Genomic DNA, 14,693 nt, shown 5'->3' on the forward strand with positions numbered 1-14,693 from the left:
TGTGGCTCTCTTCCACGGCATGGCTTTTGTCCTGTCTCCCTCCCCTAACCCCCACTTGGTCACGGCATATGGCCGCACCTCTCTGAACCTGGCTCTGTCATTGATTTCTTCTCGTTAAAAAGGAAATTTTCCTTACCACTTTCACCAAAGTGATTGCATGTGATTGTTGGGGTTACTCTGTATTATTATAGGTTTTTCATCTTACAATATCAAGTGGTTTGAAGAAACTGTTGTTGTGATTTGGGACTATATAAATAAAACTGAATTGAAATGAATTGAAATATGCCCTCATAAACATGTATACAGTAATATATGAATGTGAAAGAAGAATGCACGTATGTGAGAGTGAGCGAATGAATTTAGACTCAAAATATTACATCTTCACTGTGAATATGGAGATGAATAGATGACTGTGACTTGTTGTGTAAAGCTCTAAGAGTAGCCCAAAAGTATTGTATGAAATACAGTAAATAATATTTCAGTGCATCCACTTGTTAATTACGATATTGACTTGATAAGAGAGTAAATATATGACCTTCACTGCCATATAAGAAGAGCTCAATGCACATTTCCCATGTGCAAAACAATTTTTGTGCATATTTATTTTTAAGAAGTTTTGCACTGTTACATATTTAAATGGGCATATGTGTGTATACCATTATTTTACATATATTAAACTACATTAAAATGCAAATTAGGGCAGGTCCTTCCTTGTGCCCAACCCTGTAGGTCTATAGAGAATACACTGTTACTATTATATTATTTCTAATGTTGCACTGAAAGGTATAAATACCAGCACACCTTCATTTTCATCAAGATACTTTTAATGCCACTAAGTGGTTTAGCTCAAGAAATGACATCAACACAGAAATGGCCAGAGCAGGGATGGGCATTTCTACAACTGTTGTTGGTGGCGTCTGTCTCTCATGCTGAAGAGCCAGTGTGCAGACAGAGAGAAGATCCTGAGAACCCACTGCTATCTAAGAATGGGGATATTATACTGGGGGGGGTGTTCTCTTTTCACACAAGCTGGAAAGACAGAAAGGATTCCTACATGAATAAACCTCTGCCACTACAATGCGCCAGGTAAATGACACCGCAGAAATTAATTTAGTTTAAAAGAATCTGCTTGAAATATGTAGATGCTAATAAGACTTGATAAATATTTTAATGTTCTCAGTTTTATAAATTGTTCGCATCAAATATTGTTGTTTGAAATGCTTATGTTGCTGTTTAAAGATTTATACATAATTATTTGTATCTGTTTTAAAGAACATGATGGAAAGCAAATTATTCATAAGTGTCTATTATCGTCTCAATTAAGTTTAAATTTCAGAGAATTGCAGTTTGCCCAAGCTATGCTTTTTGCCATTGAGGAGGTTAATAAAAGTACAGACCTACTGCCAGGAATCTCTCTGGGTTATAAAATCTATGATACTTGTGACAATGTTGCAAGAAGTGTAGGAGTTACACTAGCTTTGGCTAATGGTAATGTGTCTGTACCGTCAAAGACACCATGTACCACATCTGCACATGTACAGGCCATAATAGGAGCGACCTCTTCTTCTACAACAATAGCATTAGCTACTGTCATCGGACCTTTTTTTATACCAGTGGTGGGTATTTTATATATTTAATCTTTTTTTTTTTAAATCTTTGAATACTTCTTAGATAAAAGCTTTGCCTGGTACATTTTATGTACTCAGTACTGAGTGGAATTGTTATTTTTGTATTTTTACAGTAATACTGAATCTTTTATTTTTAACAGTTTCTTTGTTTTTTCATCATGTGTCTTTTTCATTTATAAGTTTTTCTTTTTTTTTTCTAGATCAGCTACTTTGCCACATGTGCTTGTCTCAGTGACAAAACCAGGTACCCATCCTTCCTCAGAACAATACCCAGTGACTACTACCAGAGTAGAGCCCTGGCACATTTGGTCAAGTATTTTGGATGGACTTGGGTTGGAGCTATCAGAACCAACAGTGATTATGGAAATAATGGCATGGCCACATTCACAGAAACTGCACAGCAGCTGGGCATCTGTTTGGAGTATTCTGTATCTTTCTTTAGAACAGATCCATATTCCAAAATACAAAGGATAATTGAAATTATAAAGGCTTCAACCTCCAAGGTTATTGTTACATTCCTTTCCCGTGCAGATTTTCATGTGCTGCTACGAGAGTTTTCGTATTATAACTTGTCTGGGTACCAGTGGGTAGGCAGTGAGACTTGGATATTTGATTCACGAACTGCAGAAATGGACACACATCACATACTGGATGGTGCAATAGGTCTTTCCATTCCTAAAGCACATGTCACTGGCCTGAGAGAGTTCATACTGAATGAGAAGCCGCTGAATTCATCAAACAATGAACTGTTTACTGAGTTCTGGGAGACATTATTTAGTTGTAAGTTTAAGGAGTTGAAGTCATCGTCAGACATTCAGAGAGAGTGTACTGGACATGAAGATATGACTGGAGTTCAAGTTAGCTTCATTGACATGTCTCTCATGCCTCTCTTTAACAATGTCTACAAAGGAGTGTATGCAGTGGCCCATGCACTTCACAATATCCTCAGCTGTAATAAAACATGTAACAGAAATGTGCAGCTAGATCCATTCATGGTGAGATTTTTACTAATTTAGATTACAATGTTCACATTAAGATACATTATTAAAAATATCTTTTAGTTAAAAATATTTACAAGAACTTCATTTTGCAGTTCTTCTGTATATTTTTCAGTCAGTAGGTGTGCAAAATCTTTTTCATGCAATGAATTGAGTCATAACATGTTTCTTAGGTTCTGCAACACATACGAAAGATCCATTTCACAACTAAGGAAGGAGATGAGGTTTACTTTAACGAGAATGGAGATCCAGCAGCAAAGTATGACATTATAAACTGGCAGTCAAAAGAAAACGGCATTGTGGAGTTTGTCACAGTTGGTCTTTATAATCCATCATTAGTTCCAGAAAAACAGCTAAATCTGCAAAACAAGTCTTTAATTTGGGCAAGAAACTCAAAGCAGGTAAGCTATCGTACAATTTCATTGTTTTTATGTTTTTGTTCTGTTTTTCATTTTATACATACGTACATACTTTGTTTATTTTGGTTTTGATGCGTTAAGATTAAGAGGGGCTTTTTCGAGTGAGAACATCAAAGAGACATTTTTTTCTATGTCTATACACAGTTAAAATTTCTTGATCATGCAGGTGCCTGTGTCAGTTTGCAGTGAAAAATGTCCCCCAGGAACACGTAAGGTTCTCCAGAAAGGAAGGCCTGTTTGCTGCTATGACTGTATAAGATGTGCAGAAGGAGAGATCAGCAACATTACAGGTGTGGTAATATTTCATTTCAATCTTTGCACAAACCAGCACACGCATACCTCATACATTTGACACCACTTTTGTTGAATTTGAAGAAGGTGGGCGGGGGGGGGGCAACTTCACTCCTTTCTGATTCTGTGCACTCTGGAAAATATTTAGAATTGTATGCAAATTACTCTAAAATGTAAAGTATGCCACAATCACAAATATTAATGGACACTCTGGATGTCACATCTGTCAGTCCTCACTTGATCACAAAACAGAATGCAAGTGTTATTCTCTCAATAAACATGTTGTAAACCATCAGTAGGATATTGCATGGATGTTGTAGATGCAAACACAGGCATATGGAATTGTACTGATTGTAACTACTTGTACCATCTGCTTCAATATTCATTTCCAGATTCTGTCACCTGTGTGAGATGTCTACCTGAGTTTTGGTCAAATGAAAGAAGAGATGCCTGTATCAAGAAGGAAGCAGTATTTCTGTCATATGAAGAAATTATGGGAGCACTGCTCACTGCAGCATCTGTATTTGGGGCATACATGACAATTGGTGTGATACTCATTTTCTTCAAATATAGGAAAACTCCTATTGTCAGGGCAAACAACTCTGAACTGAGCTTCCTGCTGCTCTTCTCTCTAATTCTGTGCTTCCTGTGTTCTCTGACCTTCATTGGTCAGCCCTCTGATTGGTCCTGCATGTTCCGCCATGTAGCATTTGGCATCACCTTTGTCCTCTGTATCTCTTGTCTTCTGGGAAAAACAATGGTTGTTTTAATGGCCTTCAGAGCTACACGTCCAGGTAGTAGTGTTCAGAAATGGTTTGGGCAGACACAGCAGAGACTCTGTGTTACAGCATTCTCTCTTATACAAGTTATCATTTGTATCATTTGGTTAACAACTTCTCCTCCTTTTCCATTTAAGAATTTTAAGGAGATCAAAGACAAGATCACTCTGGAATGTGCTCTAGGCTCAGCTGTAGGCTTTTGGGCTGTGCTTGGTTATATAGGACTTCTGGCTATTTTATGTTTTATTTTTGCATTTTTAGCTCGAAAACTACCCGATAATTTCAATGAGGCCAAGTTTATCACTTTCAGCATGTTGATATTCTGTGCAGTATGGATTACATTTATCCCAGCATATGTCAGCTCCCCTGGGAAGTTCAGTGTTGCTGTAGAAATATTTGCTATACTTGCATCAAGTTTTGGACTGTTAATTTGCATCTTCATACCCAAATGTTATATCATCTTACTGAAACCAGAAAAGAATACAAAAAAACATATCATGGGGAAGAAGGCACCATAGTCACTTTGAAAACTGAATGTAGGAAAATGGGATTTTACTTACTTACTTACCAAAAAAACCCCACAGACAGTAATAATTATATGTATGGCTCAATAACCTTTAGCCTTGAGTCACTTGGTATGATTTCTTGATTATCTCAAAAGTTAGAAGTCTTTTTATTTATATTTACTTGACTTGGTTCTGCAGATAAATTCAGAAAACATATGTAACCTGCTCAATTCTTCCTTCTTTGGCTGCCATTTAGAGCCATAGTTGAATTCTACTATTAAGTGCAATGCAACTTGATTAATATGTTTTGCTTTGTTCACTTATATTGTTTCTACATGATTCCTACACTGTAAAATCTAATTAGTTCCCAGAACTCAAAATAATTGAGTAAAGCTTAGCTAAAAATGACTAAATTAGGACAACTTATTTATTTTGAGTACTCTGTACAAGCTCATTTGTTCCCAGAACTCAAACAAATTGGATCAAGTTTACTTAAGATGACCTAGTTAGGGCAACTTACTCATTTTGAGTACACTGTACAGCCTTGTTAGTTCCCAGAACTCAAGAAATTAAGGAAACTCGTTGCCTCAAAAAAACTAAGTAAAGCTTACTTAAGATGACTGTTAGGACAACTTATACATTGCAAGTCTGCAGTATTAAGAAAAACTTGATATTTCTGACTGTACAATACTAATTGTTTACCTGCTGACAAACATTTCAAGTTCAACTAAATCAAAAAACAATTTGTGGTAACCTGAATATGATTAAAAATAATTAACAACACTTTTTGTAATGATGTTAAAAATCAGCCCAACTTTTATTTTCAAACACAACAAAGTATAACAGCCAACATACTGGACATCTCTTGAACAACAAACAATTATATTGCCATCACTGTTATAATCTTACAATGAAACAAAGTCTCAGATGTAATTATTCTGAAAATAAGTTTAGGCCTACCACAAGTTTGTTTTGTACTTACATTACTTATATAATCAAAATAAAATATTTGTTGTTCTGTCACAAGTGCAGTCTCTGATTTAAACAACACATTTGTTTTTCATTCCAACACATGAGCTGGAATGTTGTAATATTTTAAGTTGCTAATATATTGGAAAACCAAAATACTTACCACTGAGTTGATGTCTTTCTGTCCAACAACAGGAGTGCTGGTCCCGAGCCTCAAAGACAGTAAGAAGCAAGCAGAGGGAGAAAAAGCAGAACATTTTTCAGAAACTGATTTGATCCTTAATGGCTGTGCAATCATTGTAACATAGAGTTTGCTTATGTTGTTAAATAAAGGCTAGATTTGACATTAACAGATGCCACAGATGTTCAAAAGCTGCCACAAAGCATGAAAAAAATGGACGTCTCCAAAAGCATTTTTGCAAATATGTTATGTCTTGATAGATCGAGCAGATATTTGAACTTTACACAGCTACATTCTCGCCTGAAAATATCTTAAAAGTTTATTTTGTGACCCAGAAAAAGTAATACGTTTTTAAGCCACGCTCCTCCGCCATTGCCTCGCTTACAAGTACGCACAGGCTCCAACAACCGTGGCCGACAAATGCGATCCTCCTTTTCCCCAGACTACCCTTTCTGGGTCACAAAATAACCTTTTAAGATATTTTTAGCCGAGAATGTAGCTGTGTAATGCTCAACTATCTACTTAATTTATCAAAAATATTACATATTTGCAAAAGTGCTTCCACGTTTTCGAAGAGCTCTGTTATCCACCAGTGCGAAAGCTGACCGGGAGGTCAAGGCTTGATAGAGTCTGCGAGCACAACTAACTCCTGGCTTATTGTTTTCAACCCCCCTGCAGTCTTTTGCTACTCAGGTTAAACATGATAAATATAATTAGTTAGTTTGTTAGTTAGTTATGACTATGGATTGAAAATACCCCCACACCCCACCCCTAACGGCTGCACCTCCCGAAGAATTTTGTCTGGGCTCTTATCTCACTTTTTTATTTCAAACAATCAACAGAAAATTTCACAGACATATTTTTATGTAAGGTTTTTAAGGCTGTGGTGTTAATTTTTAAGTAACATGAGCCCAGCCACAGCAGCAACGCTAGGCTAACACTAACTAGCTAGCAAGATTATAAACCTGGTGCTAAACTAAGAGAAGACACAAAATCAGTTTGAATAAGCGTAAACATTTACTCACCAAGTCAGTGTATCAGGTAAAAATCCACAGCAATGACAATAATATCTTGAGCTGATGCTTCTCCAGGTTTGCTCAACATATTCCATAACAAATGCTGGCACCATGAACATGCGGACTGATCCGCAAGGGAGGAGGACGGTAGTGACCGGGCATTTTCAAAATACATCTTTCATCCTTCCGCACTGAGAAGCAAAACTTCCAGCTTAGTTTTTCTAAGTTAAGACAACTCAAATAAATTGAGTTTATCAGCGTTTTTGCATAAAAAGTACTGGTAACTTACTTAAATTGAGTTCTAATAACAAATTGATAAAAATTGAGTTCAGCCTATTTAATATTTTTAATTAAACACAATATTACATTTTACAGTGTAGAGAGCAGCTACACTTGTGAGATACATGGCAAATGAAATGAGGAAAATTAACCCTCTCTTGACTTTTTTTATTAACTGGAAAAAGCAATACCAGCCAAACTTTTATTTGGTATTGGATCAGAAAAAAGTGGTATATGGTAGTTTACATTATGACAACTTACCATTGACATCTCCTTACTAAACCATTGTAAACTCAAATTACTGTAAACAAAATAAAAATAAAATGTATTGGTGTTAATGTCTGAAATATATCTAAACTTCTGATCATTTAGTGTTACTTCAATTTTTTTTTATTCTATTTTTCTATGTTAGTGCCTCATTTAGACATATCATTGCTGCTGTTGCTGAACAAGAAAAAATATAATTTTACCCGTACCAGAATTCTTTTTTTTTCATTCTCACATACTTTCTTCTATTAGATACACATGTTTGTTGTCAGCCTGATCTCTGACAACAACGAGTCGCCCTACCTGAAGGAGATTAGGAATCTGGAGAACTGGTGCCAGAGGAACAACCTCCTTCTAAACGTTAGTAAGACAAAGGAGTTGATAGTGGACTTCAGCACTAAGCAGGAGAGGAACTACCAGACCCCCGTCATCAACGAGTGCCCAGTGGAGAGAGTGGACAGCTTCAAATACCTCGGAGTTCACATCACGCAGGACCTGTCATGGTCCTGTCACATCAACACCGTGGTGAAAAAGGCCCGTCAGCGTCTCTACCACCTCAGACGCTTGAGAGACTTCCGACTGCCCCCCAAGGTGCTCAGGAACTTTTACTCCTGCACCATAGAGAGCATCCTGACGGGAAACATCTTAACCTGGTTCGGGAACAGCACCATGCAGGACAGACCAGCTCTACAGAGGGTTGTGCGTTCAGCTGAGCGCACCATCCGCTCAGAGCTCCCTGACCTGCACTCAATCTACAGCAGGCGGTGCTGGACCAAGGCCAGGAAGATCGTGAAGGACCTCAGACATCCCAGCAACAGACTGTTCTCTCTGTTGAGGTCAGGAAAGCGATTCCGCTCCCTGAAGACAAACACAGAGAGACTGAGGAGGAGCTTCTTCCCGCAGGCAATACGGTCTCTCAATCACACCAGCACACAGTACTGACCCACACATATAGTTCTTACACACACACACTGGACATTCTGGACATTGTTTTCACTTCATCACTTAAACCACTTTAAGCATATTTGCACTGCACAAGACACTATATAATGTGGATTGCACAACACTGGACATTATATTCCTCATTTCCAGTTAATATTTGTACAGCTGCTGTTATTGTGTGTATATATATAAAAAAAAAAAAATATATATATATATATATATATATATATATATATATATATATATTTATATTTCTTCATACATTCTTATATATTTCTATACTGTGTATTTTGTTGTACAGTTATTTTATTTTCGACTTTAATTTATATATTTTATCTTATTCTTTCTCAGTTAAATTTACCCTTCATTCTAATTTGTGTTGTACAGTTATCTCATTCTTAACTTAATTTTTATATTTTATTTTATTTTATTCCTTCCTGGTTAAATTTACCCTTTTTTATTTTCATATTTATTTCCTATCTTATTCATAGCCTTTTCTTTTTTTCTTTAGGTCACGAGCAGTTGTCTAAGCATTTCACTGCATATCGTACTGTGTATGACTGTGTATGTGACAAATAAAAAATTTGAATTTGAATTTGAATTTGTTTGTTTTTTGGTAGCAAAGAGGAACAAGAGGTAAGTGACGAAAGTGACGGAAAAAGGTAAGTGACTCAAAAAAAGTGAATGGTAGCGTAGAATTTAACAAACGTTTCTTTAGGCTTCAAGTATACTAAATATACTAATCAATATACTAATCAATTGTCATATAGCTAATCACATCTGTATTATCATCTCCAACACCCTGGAGGCCAATGGGGAGAGTTTAGATGCTCTCCAAGATTTCATTGATCGGTGCTTCCAGGACATAGGGATGAAGAAGGTCCAGATTGCATCTTCCTCGACCAAAATTGAGACGCCGTCATCGTAAAGATGTCACCTGGCACAACATTTCCTGCCAGCAATGACATTGCAGACATCCTGGAGTCAATCGACAAGCGATTGTCCAGTTTCAGTGCGAGGCTGTCCCTGGTGGAGATTTTTCACTGGGAATTTAAATCTCTGGGAGAATCCCTGGAGTTCAGCCAGGAGCAGGTGGAAACACTTGCTGCTGAAAATGCCACGCTATGAGAGTTGGTCAAATCTCTTACTGAAAATGTGACTCAGCTAAACATAGAAAATAAAAAATAAAAGAGACTGTTAGCATGAGAGATAACCTTGTGTTTTCTGGTATTCCAGAATCTGCTGGAGAGGATGCGGAAATAATGGTGAAAAGCTTCATTAAAACACACCTGAAATGCCGGAGGACACCATAAATAACATCGCGTTTGAAAGAGTACATCGCATTGGGGTCATGAGGTCAGCGACCGGGGGACCACATCCAATTGTGGCCAAATTCGGCCACTTCAAACAGAAGGAACAGGTGAAGAGTCACAGCAGGGAGCTGAAAGGAACGGACTTCAGCGTGAACAATCATTTCCCCAAAGAGATCCTGGAACGATGTAAGGTTCTGTTCCCAGTCCGATGTAGCTTTATCCAGAAAGGCTCCCGCGCTGTCATTGCTGTGAACCGACTCTACGTAGACGGACTCTACCGCAACCCCGGCATCCCTCTGTGGTTGTATTGACTTCACTCCAGATAAGAATCTGCTTCAATCTTTTCTTATCCACTCACACTCTTCTGCATTAACATGTGTTTAACCTAGCAATATCAGTATGATGTCATACAGATATAACAACGTCACCCTCGATCATTGCGTTAACTGGAATGTTTCTGGGGGTTTTTTCTTTCTTTTTCCTAATTATTAAACTATCAATACTTAACAAAAGTATTGATTGGTACACCGAGATGTGCACTTGTTCTTGGGGGTGACCTCAACCTGGGACAAAATGAAGAAATGGATAGGCTCAACACAGCAGGAACTCAGCGCAACTGGCAGTCCACAAATATAATCAAACAGTATATGAGCGACTTTGGTCTTTGCGATGCATGGCGCTCCCTTCACCCCAACAGTAAGGAATACTCTTTCTTCTCACATGTCCATTACTCCTACTCTTGTCTGGATTATTTCCTAGTCAGCAACTCAATGTTGAGTGACATTTCAGACACTGAGATACACCTTACAGCTGTCAGCGATTATGTATCTTTAACACTAATACATAAGAAGAACATTCCACCAAATAAAAACTGGAGATTTAATACACCATTGCTCAAAGATGAAGAAATATTAAATATTTTTAAAAACAGTGGACTTTATATTTAGACTGTAATGACACTCGTGGACCATCAACATCTGTCCTCTGGGAAGCAGGGAAAGCTGTGATGAGAGGTAAAATAATTTCTTTGTCATCACATAAAAAGAAAGAAGAAAACAAAAATATTCAGGAACTAGAGAAAACCATAATATCCTTAAAAGAAGCCAACGTGTCCGACCAAGATCAGGAAATACTGAACAAAATACGCAAAACAAAACTCAAATTAAATGAAATCATTAATAGAAAAACTCAATTCCTAGTACAAAGACTTCGCTTGCAGAATTTTGAACACAGTAACAAATCCGGTCAATTTCTAGCCAACCAGTTAAAAGTAAATAAAGAAAAAACAACTCTATATGCTGTTAAAGACTTATCTGGAAACACAATATATGACCTTGAAAGACTAAACAACCTTTTTAGGGTTTTCTATGAAATTTTATATTCACCACAAATAAACCCATCTAAAAATGAAATTGATCAGTTTCTTGACAAAGTAACTCTTCCAAAATTACTAGACAGTCAAGCAATGGCACTGGATTTGCCACTGACACCAGGTGAACTCCAGGAAGCCCTGATGAGTATGCCCAATAATAAGGCTCCAGGTCCAGATGACTTTCCAGCAAAATTCTACAAATAATTCTGGACAATTCTGGCACTAGTATTTCACAGAATGTTGCAGGAAATCAAGGAAAATGGCAGACTACCACCAAATATGAATCCTGCTGATATTAGTCTCCTCCTAAAACCAGGCAAAGACCCTGTATTTTGCTCAAGTTATCGTCTAATATCCCTTATTAATGTAGACCTCAAAATAATCTACAAAGCCCTCTCAAAGAGATTAGAGAAGATAACCCCCCTGACCAAACCGGCTTCATAAAAGGTAAACACTCATCAACAAACACACATAGATTATTTAATTTAATAGACTAGATCTAATAGACTTTAATAGACTGTCTCTTGCAGTAAAAACACGGAATCCACATCTCTAGATGCAGAAAAAAGCATTTGACAGAGTTAACTGGAAAGTTTTATTTGCAACTTTACACAGATTTGGTTTTTGGAAACTCTTTCCAAAACTGGCTAAAAATATTATATAATTCCCCAACAGCCTGTGTCAGAAAAAATTACCAAACATCCTCCAGCCTGGGGTACCAGGCAGGGATGCCCACTCTCCCCGTCACTGTTTGCAATTTTTATTGAACCAATAGCAGCAGCAATTAGGCTACAGTAATTAAGGGCATAAAATACAAGAATGTAGAACATAAAATTAGTCTTTATGCGGGTGATGTGTTGCTTCCCCCCCGCCCCGAACTCACAAATCAACCTTTCTGAGGTAATTACACTAATAAACTCTTTTTCAAGAGTTTCAGATTACTCAATTAACCGGGCAAAATCTACAGTTCTTCCAATTAAATGCTCCCTCTATAATTTGTCTTCTACCCCATTGCAATATGGAAATATAAAATATTTAGGTATTAATATCTCTCCTTAACTTGAAGATTTAACTAAATTAAACCAATTCCGACTTTCAAAGAAAGTAGAAGGCGATCTGGCTAGATGGAAATCTCTACCCATATCACTCATGGGAAGGGTCGCAGCTAAAAAAAAAGGTGGTCTTGCCAAGAATAAATTATTTATTTTCAATGATTCTGAACAAACCATCACAAGACTGGGATTAAATATTATCATTCAAATTTGCAAAAAAAAACAAAAACCAGCATATGCGTCAAAATAAACTATTTCCAGCAGTGCAATTTGAGTTCTAAGCATCCCAGAAACGACACAGAAAAGCATAAAGTCAAATATAACTTTTAAAAACACCAGTATAGGCTCATGAGGCCCTGAAGGTAAAAAACAAATTTTTTTGCGAAAATGACGTCACTTCCGGTTTCGGGCAGGTAATGGCGGACATGCAATAGTTCGCGCTGATGTCTATTCCAACATAGGAAATGTTATGAACAGCTGATTGGATCGGCAAAGTGTGTGTCTGGAATATTATGTTTTTGTTGCTTTTTATGCAATTTTTGCAAAGCTATATGTGGAAGGAAACTGTGGTCTAGGACAAGCTGATGGCATAAGATGTAAGTACAACTCCTCCGGTTTCATATGCAAAAAAAATTATTGCGCTAGCTTACGTGGTTCCAGTTCTACAGGGATTTAAAAATAGTTACGCAAAATGGAGCATGCCCACTCCGACTGGTTTTAAAGGCTTAATCCCATGCAATAGTACACCTATCTGGAACAACCCTGAAATATTAGAAAACAATAATATGATTAATTTTCCAGATTGGAGTTGTAAAGGAATTAAATACTTGGAACATATATTTGAGAAGGAACAGACTTTATTCCGTTTGACAGACTAGTTATACAACTGCCCACACTGTCAAGGCAATACACCGGACAATTACATCCACGATCTTTGGTTCTGTCAATATGTGAAGACTTATCAAAGTGTCTTAAATGTAAAATCCCAACCTCCCCTTTAGTGTGCTTGTTGGGCAAATTGGATGATGTCACTACAGAAATGAATACAGCCCACATGGTTTTCACTGTCCTATGCATTGCCAAGAAAATGATCCTCAATAACTGGAAAAATAAAAATAATCTTAATTCTAGCCAATATAGAGACCATCTAATACAAGCCTATTCAAATGGCGGCCTGCGGGCCACATGCGGCCTAGAAGCAACCTGCAAGTGGCCCTGCCTGTGGTCCTGGCAGAAACACAGAGAAAATGCAAAAAATTAATCAATTAATTTTTAAAAATAAAAAATTCCTACAGCGTAGTGTAGACTGTGAATGCAACACTCCTAGTAGCCTAGCAATATTTAACCCACAATGCACCGTGATGTAAACATATTAAACAATCATCGTAATATATGATGAGTTTCTTGGGGAAACACAAAAAGGGGGTGAACCGTCATGTATTTAATATATATTCTTAGTGCTTATTTGCTGACTATATTGCTTTATGTGTAGGCCTTTATGAACTAGACCCAGACGAGACAAGAACTAGGTTAAGGGTGACAAGTTGCCCTGGCAACAGAACTTAGAAAGGGGAAGTTAGTGCAAAGCTGCACCGGAAATTTGACACAAAGAAAGAGGAACTGAGTGTGTGTGTGTGACGTGCTGCAGAAATATAACCATGCTGGCTGCTACCGCAGTCAGACTTGAGCTGGTGTCTCTATGAGCTCGGTCTCCATTTTCCAGAAAATGTAAAATTAAAGATCATTATTTGAGTTAGACCACTTTGAGCTTGAGTCTTTCTTCGCCGCCAAAAGAATGCAAAGAACTGAATTTAATAAGGGTCTACACTGTATATAGTGAAGTCTGCAAGTTTTCTAACAGCAAGATTTGTTTTGTGCCCAAGTCATTTTGCAGATCATTAGAATGAAAATTATTGACCATGTTTGCATAGCCCTTTTTAAAAATATGCTTTCATGACATTATTGTATGTTGGGTGGCAGTCAGGGCTATCCAGACTGACAAGTGGGACATTGAATGTCACTTCTCTGGTGGAGGGAGCCTGAGATTGTCTAAATTGGAGTCTGTTTTATACCAAATGCAGAAAAAATGTTTTAAGAAAGCAATTAAGTTAGTTTTCCAAAAAATATGATTGTTTGCTTGCAGGACACCAGGAGAGATGAGTCCTCCGTCACAGATGGTGTGGTCAGTGAAGATGGTCGCCTGCAGGTTCAAGCTCATTGCATCTCCAACCCACATCCACTGACACTGTACTTAAGGGTAGGTAAAGACTTTCTTCTGCACTTACATTTGGATCAGTAATGCCTGGACTGGAAACAAGCCATCCTTAAAACATTACAACATTCCAGCTCATGTGTTGGAATGAAAAACAAATGTGTTGTTTTAATTAGAGACTGCACTTGTGACAGAACAATAAATATATTTTATTTTGATTATATAAGTAATGTAAGTACAAAACAAACTTGAGGTAGGCCTAAACTTATTTTCAGAATAATTACATCTGAGACTTTGTTTCATTGTAAGATTATAACAGTGATGGCAATATAATTGTTTGTTGTTCAAGAGAACAGTGTCCAGTATGTTTTTTTGAGGTAACAAGTTTGCATTTTTTTTTTTGAGTCCTGGAAACTAAATAGGTTTTTACTCTGTACTCAAAGTGAATAAGTTGCCTTAACTTAGTCAT

General features: G+C 37.2%; 1 protein-coding gene across 1 annotated transcript; it reads left to right on the plus strand.

Moving 5' to 3' along the window:
• Window positions 1-964: 964 nt before the first annotated feature.
• Window positions 965-4,633, plus strand: LOC148098893 (extracellular calcium-sensing receptor-like). Its single transcript, XM_087851645.1, has 6 exons — window positions 965-1,086; window positions 1,325-1,616; window positions 1,829-2,623; window positions 2,800-3,027; window positions 3,212-3,335; window positions 3,729-4,633. The coding sequence occupies exons 1-6, from the start codon at window positions 1,055-1,057 to the stop codon at window positions 4,631-4,633; spliced, it is 2,376 nt and encodes a 791-aa protein (XP_087707771.1). The 5' UTR covers window positions 965-1,054.
• The last annotated feature ends 10,060 nt before the right edge of the window (window positions 4,634-14,693 follow it).

Source organism: Neolamprologus brichardi, chromosome 14 (assembly GCF_056152115.1).
Source record: "Neolamprologus brichardi isolate AB-2024 chromosome 14, ASM5615211v1, whole genome shotgun sequence".
NCBI classification, from domain to species: domain Eukaryota; kingdom Metazoa; phylum Chordata; class Actinopteri; order Cichliformes; family Cichlidae; genus Neolamprologus; species Neolamprologus brichardi.

Bases quoted from the DNA above. Each gene is read 5' to 3' on its own strand.
- LOC148098893 (XM_087851645.1), top strand. From the start codon at position 1,055: ATGAATAAACCTCTGCCACTACAATGCGCCAG. The intron at 1,087-1,324 runs GTAAATGACACC...GTCTCAATTAAG, and splicing joins CTGCCACTACAATGCGCCAG to TTTAAATTTCAGAGAATTGC. The intron at 1,617-1,828 runs GTGGGTATTTTA...TTTTTTTTCTAG, and splicing joins GACCTTTTTTTATACCAGTG to ATCAGCTACTTTGCCACATG.